General features: G+C 38.9%; 1 protein-coding gene across 2 annotated transcripts; it reads left to right on the plus strand.

Annotated features, from left to right (window-relative positions):
* The first annotated feature begins 1,033 nt into the window (after window positions 1–1,033).
* On the plus strand, window positions 1,034–18,989 carry LOC139478836 (multiple epidermal growth factor-like domains protein 10). 2 transcript variants are annotated; one of them, XM_071261497.1, is made up of 13 exons: window positions 1,034–1,162; window positions 8,631–8,765; window positions 9,124–9,330; window positions 11,776–12,009; window positions 12,400–12,534; window positions 12,675–12,821; window positions 13,372–13,512; window positions 13,601–13,750; window positions 14,098–14,247; window positions 15,183–15,332; window positions 15,813–15,962; window positions 18,271–18,418; window positions 18,503–18,989. In XM_071261497.1, the coding sequence occupies exons 1-13, from the start codon at window positions 1,108–1,110 to the stop codon at window positions 18,717–18,719; spliced, it is 2,019 nt and encodes a 672-aa protein (XP_071117598.1). In that variant the 5' UTR covers window positions 1,034–1,107; the 3' UTR covers window positions 18,720–18,989. The 2 variants fall into 2 exon arrangements, with proteins under 2 accessions (XP_071117598.1, XP_071117599.1); XM_071261498.1 differs by having other exon boundaries at window positions 18,277–18,418.
* Window positions 18,990–19,229: the final 240 nt, after the last annotated feature.

Raw genomic sequence — 19,229 nt, forward strand, 5'->3', positions numbered from 1 at the left:
TGTTCATTCCAACTGTTCTGTGAATGATTTTGCCGGCAGAGGATGTCTTGCTACATGTAGTTTCACGTGATAGTTTCTCTGTTTCGTGCATGTTCTGTGAAAACATGTAATAAAGACAAAAAAAACATTCTTCACACATACATCTGGATTATCAACTGATCAGGGTTAGTTTTAAGTCATCTTTAACTCTTGGAACTACAAATTGAGCTTGAGACTATTTGGAATTCGACATATCCATTTTGACACATTCGGGTTAAATTAGTGATACACATTCGGGTTAAATTAGTGATACATGTTTGCCGAGGTCGTACTGCGAGTTCGACACAACCGGACAGAATTCAACGTTCGAAATAGCAGTGTTCGACTTTACGTTAATTGTATAGACCTAACACTGTCCGTATGTGAATACGTTGTCATGATTGTAAGCTGACAGTCTATAGTACCTTAAATCAATAGTGTCAACGGAACGGGTGATTCATGTGTGAGAATTCCTCTTTGTTTGAGGACATTGTCATATTTTATTGTCATATTTCAGTTTCACCAATTTCCAATGTTTCGGAAAATATTCACTGGAACTGTGTTATTTATAAAATCGGTCAAATTCAAATGAATCTGTAAATAGTGTTTTCCACCATTTTAACCTTCAAGCTATATCAAGAAGGCTTCCAAATGATCTATTTGGATCAAGCAAACCAGTGGTTGATATCACTGGCAACTGTTTACGACGCCTATGGCACGCAACAAGTCAGACCACCCTTATGATATACATTAATTGGCTTTACGACAAGCGCGGAGCTCCCAACACACACATACATCCATGCATCGTCATGCACGGTCTGCTATTTTCACCTGGTGGAGCAACTCGTCTGTATAACAACACATGTCTACTTTACAACAAGTGATGATACTTGTCGTATTATTCATTACAGCATGTGAGCAAAAGGCTGTAGAGTCTGTGTTTCTTCATGTGTGGAGCAAGTTGTCATAAAAACCGACACAAACCACAGTCTCTTTTGTCCAAAGAATTTCACTGCACGGTTTTTACACAATAAGCAGATATTCACAGGACCGTAATCATCGTCCTGGTCTGTGCTGCAATATGTGACGATGGCGGCGTGTGTCGGTGTTGTGTTCTTGTTTGCCTGCCTCAGTGTCGTAGCTGGTAAGTCAGTTTTTTACGTATAGGTGTACGTATATCTATGTACGTTATGACAGTCGAGTTGTGTCATTTATATATTTTAAAACGTATCAGTTCACGGTGTTCCTTACGTAATCACTGTGTGGTGAACAGTAATCTATCTCCCTTATACAGGTAGATTTAGAAAGTAGTATGACCAGTTTAACACAAAACGAGTCGTGTCGCATTATCCGACATTAACCCTACCATGGTAGAATCACCAGACTTGTTAGTGTGAGGATGTCAGGCATGATACAATAGGTACGGTGAGTGAGTGAGTGAGTTGGGTTTAACGCCTCTTTTAACATTATTCCAGTTATATTACGGCGTGTCAGCTTGATGTGGGAGGAAAGCCCGAAGTGATGCAGGTCTCAGACGCTTACAACTTTGGTGAAACCCACGGGCGCGGGTATGGCGCTGACAAACCTAGAAACATAATTGGGGTGAACCGGGATTCAAACCCACAATCATAGGTTTCTGGCGTGTCCAGGGGACGCAACTCTGCACAGCGAATCGCGGCGCCTTAAACGACTGGGCCACCCGTGCCCCCCAACAGGTACAGTGTATTCGGGAAAGCATAATACTCATGAGCAAAAGCAGAGTTACAGTTTAAATAAGCCTGTTAGTATGTCACTTTACTAGACGGGCTATAGGGGTATGGTGTCCCAAAAGCGTTGGTTCAGGTAATAATGTGCAATGGCTGTATCGCTATCCCATTGCCGTGTTCTGGGTGACACCAGCGTGACAAGACATGGAGAACAGTCACACCTGGGAAGCCTACCAGGGTATGGGTCAGACAGATGTTTTCACAAACTTGTTTTTCTTTTTCCAGTGAATATGGCATAGTGACATTTATGATCACATGACGTTACTTATACTGTATGGAATGCATGGAAGAATTGTCCTCAAAACAATATGTAAACGAAATTGTGAAGCAATTCTATTCATATATAAAGATCTGCGTTGATGCTTGACTATATTCATCAACATCTGTAACTTAAGTGAAACCACGACAGCGAATCAAAACCAAACATATGTGTAGGTCAAGCGGGTCTTCTGTTCTTTATTCCGTGTACCTTGTACATCGATATCGTACTGAGTCATTACTGACTGCCGTTAATCTGTGAACACATGTACTATCTGCACAACTTTACATCTTTGAACACATATACTCTATGTACAACTACGAACACTGTGTTGACGTTGATCATAAACATCCATACACATACGCATTAGAGTTATATCTCAACCTTCTTTAAATTGTTATAATGTATGTTCTGACTATCCTGTTACCCCACGATCTTCAAGAGCATGGCTTGAGTGCTCATGGCAGACACACATTTCCACAAAGCAAAATATGCCTTACACCGAGTATTCTTCTTCCTGGTGTAGAGTATCTGGGTTGTAAGGTTTCATGGTTGAGAAGAGAGCTGCACTTGAACAAGATGCGTGGTTGATGTGCACTCTACAATGAGATGTCTCTCATAACCTATTGTCGTCCTGTCGTCTTATCGTTGTAATGGATATTATGTAACGTATTATAAACAATCAGTTAGAGAGATTCAACAAGACCTTTGCTACATTTGAGAATAAGGTTTACATTGATTTATTCAATATCCACACGCATACGCATATATGGCATGCGTTTACCTGATTATATGAATATTATCAAAAAAAGTAGCATTGATTCTCAGTAGTATTTATCTATTCTGAGTCAACTACAAAAGAAACATTTGGGCCGAGAGTTTAATACTGCACCCCATTGTTCAAAACGAATATATTTCTTCAGGTTTTTCTTCACTTATAAGCAACAAAATCTGTGCACTTGTACACAGCAGACGTATTTTAAAATTAACAGATTTGTTTTATTTGTCTCAACAAAATCAGTAATGATACTTTCGTGTCACTGTATTTTAAAGGATTACCTGGTTTGTTTACTGGGTGGCTTCGCATGGCAGAAGTACTCCAGTACTTACTTTGTCGTGCACATTGTATGATTGGCGGGTTATACCATTTGGGCAGAGTATGCATAGTCTTTTCACGATCAGAATGTAATCATCCACTGGCCGTGATCTTAGCTATGTTATCCAGCAAGTATGACTCGTCATGTTTATCTCAGTTAATATACTCCATCCTAAAAGAAACGCCTAATAACTGAAATCTCCGACTTTTACACATAGCATGGAAATTATGCAATGCAGTGTCCAAACATATCATTATTTTCACAGTCGTCAAACGCAACAACGAAAGCAAAATGCAGATTACAAACTTGTAAATATGGAAAAACGAATCGACATGACGAGTGACCGTAGCACGTGCATGATCCACACCTGAAACAGGAATATGACGTCTATAAAAGTGTACAGTTTTCGCTTACCTGTTCTCTGTATCTGTGCAACTGCACACATCAACGCCAAAGAATACATGTAACTAGTCCCGATTCTACACGGAACAGATTCAATCGGGCGTAACAGGCAAAATATAGAGTAAATTTGGTTAATTTGACCCCTGCGATGACACCATGAAGTCGCGAAAAGGCTAAGCATGTCTTTATCTGGGCGATTACACAACGACAAACTGATGCTACGAGTGCAGAAAGTAGAGGGAATCAACGCTATCGGTAGCTTGTAAACAGAAGCATGAATACATGTCGACCGTAGCTAGGACAGTTCACGTTCATGTAAATATAAAACGTCAACGCCGGAGAACAACCAGTCTTGATTTCCCGCTAAGACAGACTTCACCATGCAGTTATAGCGGAATTCTTGAATCGTTATCAACACGAGACTTTCCCCGATCCTGTGTCAGATCCATAGAACTGATAATAATGCCCAATGCATGGCTAATTGTGTCACAAAGGTGTGTTGCAGAGGTTTCCGTCTCCCAGTTTTCTTTATATTTGAATATGAGCTAGTGTTTGTCTGCCCATCTTAGTTTCATGAATATTTCATTAATTGTGTTAGTAGTTTTAAGTTCAAAACTTGAAAGTACACGAAATAAGAACAACTTATACATTGTCACACATTTCAATATTTTTGCAGTTAACTGCAACTTCAAAATCCTACAAATACAGTTATATATAGTGTCCTATACACGAATCCCATTACTTATAGTTTCGTTTCATATTGTGTGTGGAACAGCTACTGTCTCTTATTGTCAATGATAATTCATGATGAATTTCGTCAATATCGAATAGTCATGGCAGACAGAAGGATTATTTTACCCATGTCCAATGATAATGTGTACTGATACCAACATGTAGGTTCTAATGATGAATGTATACAGGTCCCTAAATTTGCAGCGTTATGTCAGTACATACCTAAATGAGCGGCATAATGTAAACATATACCTAAATGAGGTGCATAATATATAAATATACAATGTTTGTGTGACGGACCTATCCAGTAAAACACCTTAATGACAGTCAAGTGGTGTCATTGATATGTTTTGAAACGTGTCAGTTCACGGTGTTTCAAACGCAACAACTGTGTAGTGAACAGGACACTGGCTCCCTTTTACAGGTTATTTTAAAAAGTAGTATCACCAGTTAAACACAAAACGAGTCGTGTCACACCTACCTACATTAACCCTACCACGGTAAAATCCCCAGTTGTTAGTAAATGTTAGTGTGAAGGCATCAGTCATGATACAATAGTTACAGTGTAATCGGGATCGCATAATTCTCAAGAGCAAATGAGAAGTTGCACTTTAAATCAGCATATCATTATGTAAAGGATACGTTTTGTATAACTGACGCTGGTTTAGGAAGAGTTGGGATGTGAAGGTTTGATACGGTGTCCCAAACACGATGGTCGAGGAAGTAATGTGTAATGTCTGCATCACTACACCACAGTAAAGTGGGTGACACCGGGGTGACAAGACATTGAAAACACTCACTCATAGGTAGCCTACTCGAGTATCGTTCAGGCAGATGTTTGCACAAACTGGTTTTCCTTATTACAGTGAATATACTACTGATAGTAATGATTACATGACGTCACGTATTCTATATGAAATATATGGGAGAGGCGTGCTTGAAACAATATGTAATCTATTTGTGAAGTAATTATATTTTTATATACAGATTTGAGATGCTTGACCACATTCATCAAAATCTGTAACTGTAGTGACTGGCACCATGACACCGATTCGAAACACAACACATGGTAGCTTCTGCGTGTATTCTGTTCCTTTTTCCTTTGCAGATTTGTTTTACCTTCAGGCGATGTCGGACTGTATCGTTACTGACTGCTGTTAATCTGTGAACGTATGTTCTATGCATAAAAATGTATGTCTGTGAATACATATACCGTCTATACAACTTTATATCTGTGAACAGATATATTATCGAAACAACTTTACATCTTTGAACACATATACTATCTGTGCAACTACGAACAGTCTGTTGAAGGTGATAATACATATCCTTACACATAAGCATTCGGATTCTGTCGCAACCTCGTTTAAATTGCACCACTGTATGTTGAGTAAAATATATCTTCCAGATACTTAAGAGCATCGCTTGAGTGCTCATCGCACACAAACATTACCGACCAGCAGTGAAAGCTTGACATTGAGTAATCTTCTTCCTGGTTTAGGGTATCAGGGTAGTGATTCAATTCCCATACGCATATATGCCAAACAGCACGCGTTCACCTGTCCTCGTGAATATTATCATAATCGTAGCATTGATCATAGTAGCATTTCGCTGTGCTGAGTCAACTACGAAAGAAATATCTATATGTTTCTAAAATCATTATTTTCTTGTAAGCAGCAAAATCTCTGCATTTGTACACAGCAGGCGTAATTCAACGTTTACAGATCACTTTTATTTTTTTAAACAAAATCAGTAATGCTACTCTCGTGTCACTGGAGTTTCTGGTTCATCAGTCACCCGATTGTCTGGTTTGTTTATCGGATGATTTTGCATAGCGGGGGTACAGCTGCACTGCGTCAGGAAACAATACTTTTTCATGCAAATTGTACGAATGGCGGTTGCTATTGTTAAGGCAGGATACACTTACCCATTTCGAGAATATACGAGTGATCACTGTTTTTCAGTGGTCCATTCATATAATTTATACAGCTATTTTGCCCTTTTCCAAATGGAATCGTTTAATCGCAAAGCATCTGGGCTGGTTAGGCTCTTGCAATGGAAATTTATATTTACATGTATTTAAGAGTATGCTGTCTGTTTGAATAAGAACATGGACATTTCCGCATTCTTTTCGTTTTGTTATAACGTGATCATCCATTTGCCGAGATCGTAGCGTTATTATCAACTAATCTCAGTTAATATACACAACCCAAAAAGGCAGCGCCTGGGATTGCGAATGTCGTCAAATTGGGAGTTGGTTCCATTATCTCCCAGAATACTGCTCTGTGCAGGGGAATTACTGTCAGAGACCACACACCGAAGCACCCCGTTCTGGTTTTGGGAGACAACAACGATGCAGGAAGATAACAACCATCCCGAGACTACCAGATTCAAACAGGACGTCCAGATAGCAACAGATGCCATTCAGTACTCACAGAACGTCGTGCCGCCACTCATGGTGCCTTATCAATACTGGCAACATCAATTCCCTTGTGTACTGCTTGTACAGGATACATATTATTTTTTCTTTACATATAATTGAATATATATTGCATGTTTTCTCATTGCCATTACATTATGATTAATGTAGTGCACGGCATAGAAACGACACGAAACCAGACTTTTTATAAGCACCATACCCGTATTCGTGGGTTTAACCAAAAGTGTGAACGCCTTATCCATGTGGACAACACTTATCGTCTCGTCTGCTGGTTCCCTCTTAGTAAAGGAGGTTAACTCTGCAAGTGCTGTGAATATTCCAAACACTGAATAACTGTAACTCAAATAATGGGTAGGTTTCTCAGCAGGATAAAAGCCAACGGATACAAATCATATCCGTTGGGGTCATATTCGGATAGATATGCAAATATCAAAGTTCAGGTAGGGACTACTTTCAGTGCTTTTAAACAAACATGGCTTCGCCCTCGTCATTCGGCGATCGAGACAGAATTTGCCATCGGGAATCTTGATAAACTACAGGGATGATTGCTATCATTATCAAAAGAACTGTCTAATATACTGAAAATAAGTGTCTAACTTTTAAGATCTAAATTTCGAGACAGTTTTGCGAGGGCACTAGGCCTAACCAAGAAGGATCAGTAGCCATATCTGCGCTTGTACACCTCTGTGGCTTGAAACCTTTTCCTCAAATTAAAATAGTTGGATTTGGCCGAAATTTGTTTGAATCGTTACCTTGTTTCGTTTTGTCGCTGTACACCTTAACCTTATGACAGGACAGACCGACTGTCAACAACGTCTGACCGTGTCCGTCATGACGTCTCATAGACTAGGGTTAGAGTAGCTTCCTTTTGAGAAAGGGTAGTTACTCTAGGGAACAGACCAATGGATTGCCGCGAACGGCAAATAAAACAATTGTGGTTTTGGTATACATTGCTTCGCCACTGTATAAGAAACAGATTTCAGTTGGAACTATATTGGCTACTGTCACTATCCTGCATTATGAATAAACACTATGGCTCGCTTAATTTATTCCGAATGCAGGATATTTACTATCCCTTGATACACTCGCGTGATAACCTCTATTAATTCTATGGTTTCTATGTATATTACTTACATGTTTTATTCTTGCCATTACATTACCATTATTGCACTTCACGGCACAGGAAATACATGACAGGTGGTAAAGAGGCGCCAGAGTTCAATTTCCACAGATGTGTGCCTTAGGTGTGCCGGAAACTTCAAATCCTGGGTTCAAACCCTGGTTTGGTCTGATCTGAGACCAGCATTTAGCATCATACTGTGGGTTTAAGGAAAGTGGTGAGGGGCTAAGTGCTGCATCATTTCGGATTCACCTCAGACTGAATCTGTGTATTTCTCTTTCATAGTTCAGATGACAATCATCTTGTTTGTAAAGAGAGGAGTGATGTATCCAAAATGTGTGCCACCATTAAAATGTGTTCACTCAGTAAACATTATATATTACCCGCAGACGTACTGAATCACACATACATTCATCTGAGTATGTGACTGGCGTTCAGCATAACAAGTATGCGGTCGGCGGAATTACATATAAGACGTCTGTGGCATTTGTTGACTTGTGACCCTAGTACAACCTTAGACGTCTACGTCCTTCTGGATAGTGGAATATGGAGCTGGGCTCTTTCTGACATCATGTGGAATGCAGAATAACGTATCTGTCTGATCAGATGTCTGTTGTGGCATATTTTGATTTCTTTGAAAACATAACTTGTTCAATAAAGTACTGGGCGATCAGAAATGCCCTTGTCTGTGTATTCGTCACTGTGGAGACTATGAAACTGCCCATGTGGCGAATGTGGTCTCGTGTTGAGTGTAACGGTCTGTACTTGATGCATTTATGCATCATTTCTGTTACAGGTGACTGTACGCCAGGTAAATACGGCAACAGGTGCAGCTACCAGTGTCACTGTCCCCTGGTCAATTGTAACCCTACTTCCGGTTGCGAACCTGCATATTGTTCCGAGGGATGGTCCGGTCCGACTTGTCAGAAAGGTAAGCATGAGAATGTGGATTGTTTCAATCAATGCAGTTACAACAATTTACATTTGGTAGCAACGTTCATGAACTGCATCTGAGGATATATTCGTACAGAGTATACCTGTATGAACACTGACCGGAATGTTGATACAAATAAAGCGACAAAACCTTTTCATATCCAACAGAAATATCTAATATAAAATATAAACTGACCTGAACACTGGTCCTGTCATATTTTGACATGTTCCTCGTTGCTATGTATTATCCATTTACTAGTACATATTGACATCGACCTTATGATGTCTGCTTTAGTCGCATGTTACCATAACATGATGTTAATGTTATTTAGGAATCACTCTATTGTATGTCACAGAAAATATAGCCTTCAAGAAGACAACATCATCAAGTAGTGTCCACTTCCCATCATCAAACGCCGTCAATGGGGACACAGGAGGCGGTGATGAACAAACATGTTTTCATTCAGTTTATGATGATGCAAGTATAACATATGCCTGGTGGAGAGTGGATCTCGGAAATGAAACACTGGTGCGTGGCGTCGTCATATACTTCAGAACTAATTGTGAGTATTACGCCAGATGTTCATTAAACATGTTCTACTGGCAGCACAGCATGGTGCAGTCGACACAGACAGACAGCATTGTCGGCTCTTCACATTTATTGACCACTGTAACAGCGGCTCCGCTGACATAATGACAACTGAATACATATCAGTGAGTGAGTGAGTGAGTTAATTTAAAGTCACATCGGCAATATTTCAGCCATATCGTGACTTGAACAAGATATGCATTGTTATTATAGATTTATATAAAAAACTGTCAACGAAGGACAATATAACAACCAGCAATATATCACAGATCATAAGTGTAAAACTAGTTTTAGAGCAATAAAATGATTTGATTCCAACAGATGACACATTATAAAAACAGGCTATTAATCACCAACAACTAAAGTTAGGCCACCATACTAGGGACCAAGGGGACTTACAGTAACTTTGCTACCTACATGGTTCCCCAGCAGGATTTACACCATGCCTTGAGTTATTGGCGAATGTTGACGAGATTAGCCGAAAATTAAAATATACAAATATTCTGCGTTTAAAAACAGTGATAGATAAATTACTTTGAATGAATTTGCATTCCAGAATACATATCAGGGCAGTAGATCATTGACTGTTTGTTTTATTGGTGACCTGCATATTAGCATGTACTAACATCGAAATGGCAACTTAGGATGCAGAAAATAGCAAAATGGATGACAAATATATCATGGATGACTTCAGTTATCAACCATATGTCAGAACAAACCTTTAGGTGGGGAAAAAACACATCATCACGTCTCTCTTATTAATATGATTGTTTGTTATATCGAGTCAAATATTATAATAAAGTGATATTAAAGCATTAAAAAAACAACTCTTCTATGTGACACCAGCATGTTCATTGAATGAATTGTCCGACGGAACCATAGAGTACTTAGTGTCCTACAAAACCTCACTGTTATGTAAATACTGGAGCATATGAGGCGAAATAATATGTCCTACTTAAAGATAGAGACCCAGTAGGGTCACTAAATAATATTTCCAATTTACTCTAAGGCCATGCTGAACAGTGTTAATGCTGCTGTGGTGTCATTGCCTAAACACTATGGCAGAGCCTTTTCGAAGGATTTCGAGGGGCGATGGGGTATTCCAGACGTATAAGCGTTCGCTCGTCACGCAGAAGGCCCAGGTTCGATTTCCCACATAGGTACGTTTCTTGTGTCCCCCGCCGTGATATTGCTGGAATATTGCTAAAAGCAGCATAAAACCATGTTCACTCAATCGAACTATTTCTTCCAAGACTGATCTTACTGATTCACTATGCATACATCAAAATAGCTGCATAAATGATCGAAAATGATTTTGAATTTCGGAAGGACCACATATCCTTTTGTTCAAAGTAATGAATGTTGTTGTCTGTTGCAATGTGGTAAGTGTCATGCCATGCCATGCATATTGTGGTGCTTTAGGATATAGGAGGGTGTTAGTAATCAGATGGTGACACTTTCTACTATCATTTCACGAAAAATGCTGTTATATTTCTCATCGTGTCTTTCTGCGAGTGGGAAGACCATTCTCTCAGTGAATAACAATATACATAAATGATCTTAATGCACTAAACTAACCTTAATGAAACAGCTGTATAGATTATAGTTTTGCTAGGACCTAGCTATAGACATCGTCCACCTGTGCATCATGATGCTAGCAACAATACATCCTGAATGAATGTCCTGCTGGGAATCATTGTCATTGTGTCAAAATATATTGAATAAATGTCCAAGGATAAATCCTGATCCTGGCAGGATAATGTATCATAATTCTCTTCGACTCAAGGTCCGAGTACCAATACATCATGCATCAATGTCCACATAGAATCATTGTCCTTGATAGCCAAATACGAAATAGGTGTGTAAACCAGTTCATAATAAAAGCACGTATGTACGCATCCATGGCACAGTTAATGCTTGTCGTGGTCTTAAGCTTAAGCTATTTCGCACTGACGTATGATAAGGATAAAAATACGGACATATAACAAGCCTTACATTCCACTCGATTATACACATCCAGTGACGCCATTAATCTGTTATCCAATCTGCTCAAATCTCAAATACTGTGACGTTTTAAAATTAGTTATTATTCATGTTCTAGCTAACTGTTCGAGATCCCCAAATAAAATGAAATAGGGCGAATCGAATAAGGACTTGAAACGAAATAGTTAATGCAAGTATAACTATTTCACTGGGTAATGATAGTCTGGGGTAAGCATACAGGGTAAATGGTGTTCCTCTTAAGACTGTCGATTGTAAGTATGTGCGTTGTGACACAGACATGTGAGACTGCATTTGCAACAGGCAAACTACTAAAACGTTGGTGGAATATACAGCGATGTTGCAATTCATCACTGACCAGCTTCCATACGAAATACTAGATTTCATCGATTGCCATGACACTTTTCATATGTAACAGATAAAGTTCGTCGGAATGGTATCCAGATCTACATAGCTGATACTGCCATCTCCCCAACTGATGGCGTCAACTGCTACAACGTGACAGGGAACAGAGACGGGACAGACATTCCTGATGTTTTGAACGTCACTTGTTCTGGTGAAGGTCGCTTTCTGGTCCTGTACACAACTGTCAACAACGAGAAAGACAAAGTCAACGTACCCGTCCTGGATTTTTGTGAAGTGAAGGTTGAAGGTTGTGTCATTTATGGTATTTCCTGTCCTTGGGTATATAGATACAAATAAATACTTTATTTGATTTTCAAAAATAACTCATCGTTTGGCGTGAATATGAATTTCTCATGTGTTAGTTGTGATAAAGCATAGTTGTTGTTGGGGAAATAACTGACACATTGGTTGTTAACCGTGCATTCCTCTCGCTGTAGACACGAGGCGCACTTATGAAATCATACATGGACTTCACGGCGATGTTTGATTAGAGTGACTACAATGTTTTTCTTGGATATGGTAGGAATTATAGTATTATTTTTCTGACAAAATCTTTTTGTATTCATCTTTAATCTCTGTCTGTTCATTGCCATCGCTGTAAATGTTGTTTAATTGTGTTGGTGTCTTGCATTTCAAGTGTGTGGCCCCGGTACGTTCGGTGCTGTCTGTGACAACTACTGCCACTGTGACGGCGAGGTTTGTAACTACATGAGCGGCGTCTGTCCGAGTGGCGTCTGTCTACCAGGCTGGAAACCAGACAAGTGTGACACGGGTTTGTAGTTACAGTTACAGTTACTTTTATTGTTTAATGTTCTGTCACTTCAGTTGATATCAATGTCCTGTTGCAGAGGTTTTTGCAAAAAGAACGAAAAGTAAATGAATAGCAAACGTATACTAACGGTATTGTTTCAGTGTGTGTATTTGGCAGCTATGGAACAAACTGTAATAGGCGATGCTCAGACAGACACTGCAAGGGCGACAACTCCAGCTGTGCTCGCGTAACGGGGACATGTGTTGAGGGATGTAAGGCAGGATGGAATGGAACTGACTGTATACAGAGTAAGAATAGACAGAGAATGTTCACACAAAAAATCCCCCTGATTAATAGATTAAATTATGGTAATTAAGAAAAAGAAATGAGTGTTATTTCGTGAAAATATAGACATTATTTTGAAGAACGATTTGTTTTTACTCACTTTCAATGTTTCTATATCCCTATATCCATCATTAGATGAGAAATATATGTTAAGAACTGCTTTGAACCTCTGTGAGTAATACATAATCACCGACACCATCAACGTGACTGGGTTGGTTCCCGACGGGGAACGTGTGGCGATTTAGTGTTACTCGTCATTTATCAAATTGCCGATCGTTCAAACGTAACTACACCGATGTGTCGTCTATGTATTGAATATGTTGATAGATTACTGTAGCAAGTTGATGACTGCCACAGCACGGATGCAGTCGATAGTCTGGGTGTTCAGTTCTTCATTTTGTTTATGACAGTATGTCGTAACGAAATACTTTTTTTTTACATTAATTATAACAGATGACATAATGTCATTCTTCACATATGAATCTAGTTATGCATCCCATTTCCTTATTTCAGAATGTGTAAATTCCTACGGAGAAGGCTGTGTCCACCTGTGTTCCTCTAGGAGGTGTAGTGGAACCTCTTCCTGTAATCACGTGACCGGGGATTGTGAAAATGGCTGCATACCCGGATGGAAGCATATTGATTGTACAGAACGTGAGTTTGCCAATCATTCACTATTTATCATATTATTGCCACTTATGACTTGTGGTCTTGGCCAAACATAATTTTTCCCCGTCTACAGCCTGTGTCCAAGGAGTTGAATATGGAGCTGGTTGTGTTGGAAACTGCAGTGCCCGGATGTGTAAGGGAGGGAATGTCACCTGTCCCCGGGACACAGGCCGATGTGAGTCAGGATGTCAGCCAGGGTGGAAAGGAGAAGACTGTACTACTGGTAAATGGCATCCACAAGTGTTATAGCTAAGTCGAAGCACAGAATCATAATATAAATCTCATAAATAAAATAATTGTCGTCATACATGTACACTTTGCCCATCTTTGACTGGCGTCCTGGTTAATGGTGGAACATTTTTAAAAAATAGGCAATGTGAATTTCTTGAATAACTAATGTCTGTAAGCTCTTATTTCGTTTCTGTAAACAGCTTGTATTCTTTTCATTGGCAGCATGTATAACATAGGTGAGCTGTGGAGCTGGTGGTTTGGGTAACTTCAGTGCCCGGATGTGTGAAGGAGGGTCAGGCACTAGACTATGTCATACATATTCTTTTTTGCCATCTACAGCCTGTGTCCAAGATGTGGAATATGGAGAAGTATGTGTTGGTAACTGCAGTGCCCGGATGTGTAAGGGAGGGAATGTCACCTGTCCCCGTGATACAGGGCAGTGTGAGTCAGGATGTCAGTCAGGCTGGAAGGGGGAAGACTGCACTCAAGGTAAGAAACTTTAGATAGTCCATATTCCATTTAATGTATGTGTATACATTTATTTGTTGAAAAATGGCTGGTAAAGTCAGTATGTAAATCTCACTTCCATGAAGACAGTGCTTCTTGATTGAACCATTGTATACGATACATACTGAGCCGTTTGTATAACATAACATAACAAGTATACTGTCGTATCTTTCGTAAAACACTTGTCGCATGATGTCTCGAAGCATATTGATTTCACAGAAGGTTAGTTTCCTCTCCATTATTTATGATATACTCTTCAAAGAAAGGAACGCCAAATGGATATTTTTGGCAAGACAAGCAACAGTTGCAGACGAAGAAGTGCACAATGAAGAGGTTTAATGTTTTATAGTGTCAGTGACAAATTTCCATGATCAAAATGATCACAAAATGGACATGCAAACCATTAGTCCGGAAACACGTACGATTCGGAAAAAAACGTACCCAGTGCATTAACAAAAGGGCCATGGGGCTGCATGTACTGCACGTGCAGCAGCACTATGAACGGTATTTAAGTACAGGGTTTTTATTGCCTGGCATCTGCGTCAATCGAATAGTGACAGTATTTTCTTACCAGCCACAAATCTGGATTTGCGTTTCTTTTTTGTGAAGAATATATTATTGTCACTCAGGATACGCATGACTACACATCTTGGACGCATGCAATACAGGTCAGTGCGAGTTAGGATGTCAGTTGGGGTGGCAAGACGAATATTGTACCAAGGGTAAATGATACGTAACATTGTTGTGATAATTTGGATATAATTGTTACATAATCTGAATTTATTTGTAAATTACGTTGTGAATTTGTGTAAGCTCACAAATGACATCCTGGTTAAAATAGATGTATGTGGTACATTGTGGGCTGAGTGTCATAAACAAATGGTTTGGTTGTTGTCTTAATTGTTTTCCGTCTACAGCCTGTATCCAAGGTTTGCAATACGGCGCTGGATGTCTTGATAACTGCACTACCCGAATGTGTGAGGGAGGGACCGGCACCTGTCCCCGGGATACAGGTCGCTGTGAGTCAGGATGTCAGTCAGGGTGGAAGGGAGAAGACTGTACTTCAGGTAATAGACGTAAGAAAGTGTCACACTCCCCTTAATACATGTGTGAATTCTAGTGTCAAAAATGTATTTTACCCTACTCCAAAACGGCATGCTGAATTTCATGTACACTGTTGGGACTCAGGTTCAGAACAAGTCCTAAATACGCAGTTCATCATATTGCAATCAATGCATAATTAGAATTGTTTGGGTTGTTTGGACTTGGCTCATATCGTGTAAGAATGCTTTCAGTCAAGACTTGAATAATAATTTAAAGGTCGCCATGATACAGCTCGAATATTTGCTGACTTCGGCGTTAAACAACATTTAAGATTCACTTAGATTACGGTATAAAGTTGCTTTAAAACGTTATGACAACGTTGTAATGGACACAGTGTAAACTGATCAGTCAATATAACATTACCCTTTATAGATACACACGTAAGAATAAACAAAAAGCAATTGAATTCAACATTCTCTGGACAAACATATTTCTGTTCCTAGCATGTGTCCAAGGAGATGAATACGGAGCTGGATGTAAAGGTAGCTGCCGTGCCCGGAAGTGCCTGGGAGAGTCGGGCGCCTGTCCCCGGGATACAGGCCGGTGTGAGGATGGGTGTCAGTCTGGATGGGAGGGAGAGGACTGCGCCAAAGGTAAGACTGCGACTAACTTCGTATATAGCTCACGTATTGACAAACTTCAACCACAGTTGCTCAAACAGAAACTTTTTGTTTTCATGTTTTTAGTGGCATAGGTATTTTACTTTCTATATTGATAAAGAATGAATAAATTGGTAATTTATGAGTATACATATATAAACCGTTTGTGTCCATCCCGTTCTGAAACCTAACTACATTGATAAATCCGATAAACACATACAAACAATTTCGAAGATGATTTGTTTTCGTGATCATAGGCAACACCACTTCCTGAGTAAACGTTTAATGGGTCGCAGGTTCTTAGGTTCCAAAGGCAAATGGCCTACATTGGCTTCTGCGATGATAGGCTTACGACAGGCCTGAGGAAAAAGGAGGGGATTCGGTTGTGAGCAGGATCCGTAGAATGGTCTTGACCACTAACGACGCTCGTATCAGTTATCAAAGGGGGGTCATCGTCAGCATAATGTATTTCTCTTGAAGTAATGATTATTTATTAGCGTCCGTGTGTAACACATGTTACAGACATCAATAAGAGATATGCTGTAAATAATTCTTTCTGACAATAATCGTAATAATTCCCCTTAACTGCATTTACTCTGCGGGAACAGATCTTGTCATTTTAAGATGACTGAACTTTTTTTTCTGTCATTAAAGTATACATATCGATATAACATTGCTTGTTAAACGTTTGTGTAAATGCCCAGTAAGAGATGGCAATTGACCTATGACACACAATTTTCGTCGATTTACGTTACCGGTTATATTGGAATGCGATAAACCAATTGATGGTGTATTCTCACACTTCCAATTCCATAAATAAAGGACACAGTTCACTGTTGATTAACGAACATACTTTTTATTAATTTTATATCTGAAATAACATAATATTGTCACCCGACTTTCACCTCAAAGAAATCACCAATTGTGAACAACAATGTTGATGTATGACATCTACATTTACAAAATTGCGTGTCCATTGACATCAGTATGAGGGATTTTACGAGGAATCTTTCGTTATTTCGGGTTGTAGCTATCACAGGTGAGCTTGAAATATACGTAATACAAGAGACATCTCAAAACAGACGTGAGTTTGTAAATACTATACAAAAGGGCAGCAAGTTCACTTTGGCGTTGATGTTTGCGTATTTTTCAAAACATTCCACATGTAATGTTAACGGCGACGTTTTACAATGATCATTGCTGATTTGTTTAAAAAAAACACATTACTGGCGATCACTACAATGTTATTTTTTAAAATTAAATTCTCCGAGTAAATATTCAAAATTTTGATTTCAAAATATACACTAAATATATGCTTATTTAGGAATGTGTTACAAATGGCGAAATTGACGATATACCGAACTTTCAGAGGCCATACAGTAATTTTCCATTGCCTAAAATGAGAGTTCAAACAGAATTTTCAACCTCAGAGTATTTTGTGTTCGGGATGAATTTTGAATTTTAGTGAACTTCTAGGTAGTCATGTTTGAAGAGGAGGGACACACGCATACATATGTTAGAAATGTTAATTTATTGTCCAATATTGCGGATTCTAAAGATCATGGTAAGCAAGGAAGACGACAGAGAAATGTTCAACTCGAGATTCCTCATGAATAGTAGTTAAGGTAAAAAAGTGTATAAACTTCAAAAGGTGAAGTTAATACTTGGTAAACGTCACATGTAGAGGTTCGTTGACAATTAAAATGAACATTCCCATTTTTCAATTTGATAAATTTCCACAGGAATAGTGGTTCAGGTAAAAAAGCGAAAGGTTTAAGTTTATACTTTGTAAACGTCACATTTAGAAGAATGTTGACAATTGATCGGGCCAATTATATTACCAGAAATCTCTTTAAAACTTCAAAAGAAGAACTTATATCTATATGCCCTTATAATGTTACATCTCGGATAACTTAAATCTTAATTGTCTCTTATCTTATCCTGATCTTCATCTTGATCTAGATTCTATTTGCTCTTGGGATCTAACTTTAAGAAATCGGAGCCTAAACAATCATTTCATACCCATCAGGTAAAACCCTAGACATATACACATTTGGTAAGTATAACGTTCAAATATAAGCATACCACGGTTGCTTGAAGATTTCATGTACGAAAATAAACATTCCCATTTTTCAAATTAAAAGAGGGAGGGTAGCTGGTGTAATATAAATATATATATATATATATATATATATATATATATATATATATATATATATATATATATATATATATATATATATATATATATATATAATTATTTTACAGTTCGTACACATATTGTATATATTGAACTTTGAAGTTGCAGGGTTGGTGAATGAGAACTCTGTGGCCAGGACAGACCCTCCATTCAGTCACATCATTGGTGTTGTCATTGGATTGGTTGTGGGTGTCGTCCTAACACTGTTGCTGACAGGTGGCGTGCATCTTTACCTTTTTCGAAAAGGGAGGTAAGTGTAAAAAATGGTAGCAGCGTTTCAGAATACATATATATATCTTATTTCATCATGTACATCAACCATTGTCTCATGCAGGTTGTTATGGAGTCGTGACCTTGTGAAGGATGGAAAGGGAAAAGAGACAGCTGACTCCAGCATGACACTAGCAGACAACTACACATCTATATCCGAACTGCCACACACTGATGGACGTAACACTCAAGACAAAGACTATGCTGGACTGGACACAGGAACGAGAGATGACAACAAACACTATGACGTCATCCAGAATAAAGTATATGAAAACGCATAAACTCGAAGTGTGCACGTAGACATGTGACTGTACATAAGCTTCCAATGCAAGTCCATTGCCAATCTCGAAATTAGACCTGTTGTCGGTCATACAAGACGAGATTGAAGTAAGGCCTGATGGAGGTGACCAAATAACTTTGCAGCTATCAAATGACTCCTCTGACAAAGTTAACGACGGTGACAGTAGCGGATTATCTTAATGCATCAAAAACCCTACAATAACCTTGTATCGATTAATATTCTTAATGTCACATTTGCCTCTTTTAAAGTTATGCACATACACAGCAAAAAAAGTGTAGGTTTCCGTCTTCCGGAAACCTTCCGGAAACCTTCCGGATACCTTCCCATTTTGGATCCGGCCCGGATACCTTCCGGAAACCTTCCGGAAACCTTCCAAAAAAAATGTCAAAATTTGGGGGGTGCATTTTGTTCACTTAAGTGTGAAACACATAAAAAAATTAACTTGAAAATACCAAGCAATTTGAAGGTTGTTGAAGGCATCTGGAAGGTT

Source organism: Haliotis cracherodii, unplaced genomic scaffold (assembly GCF_022045235.1).
Source record: "Haliotis cracherodii isolate W230 unplaced genomic scaffold, xgHalCrac1.p SCAF_4, whole genome shotgun sequence".
Lineage (NCBI taxonomy): Eukaryota > Metazoa > Mollusca > Gastropoda > Lepetellida > Haliotidae > Haliotis > Haliotis cracherodii.

Coding starts and splice junctions, on each gene's coding strand:
- LOC139478836 (XM_071261497.1), top strand. CDS start 1,108: ATGGCGGCGTGTGTCGGTGTTGTGTTCTTGTTTGCCTGCCTCAGTGTC. Junction 8,766..9,123: donor CGGTCCGACTTGTCAGAAAG/GTAAGCATGAGA, acceptor TGTATGTCACAG/AAAATATAGCCTTCAAGAAG. Junction 12,535..12,674: donor ACCAGACAAGTGTGACACGG/GTTTGTAGTTAC, acceptor GTATTGTTTCAG/TGTGTGTATTTGGCAGCTAT.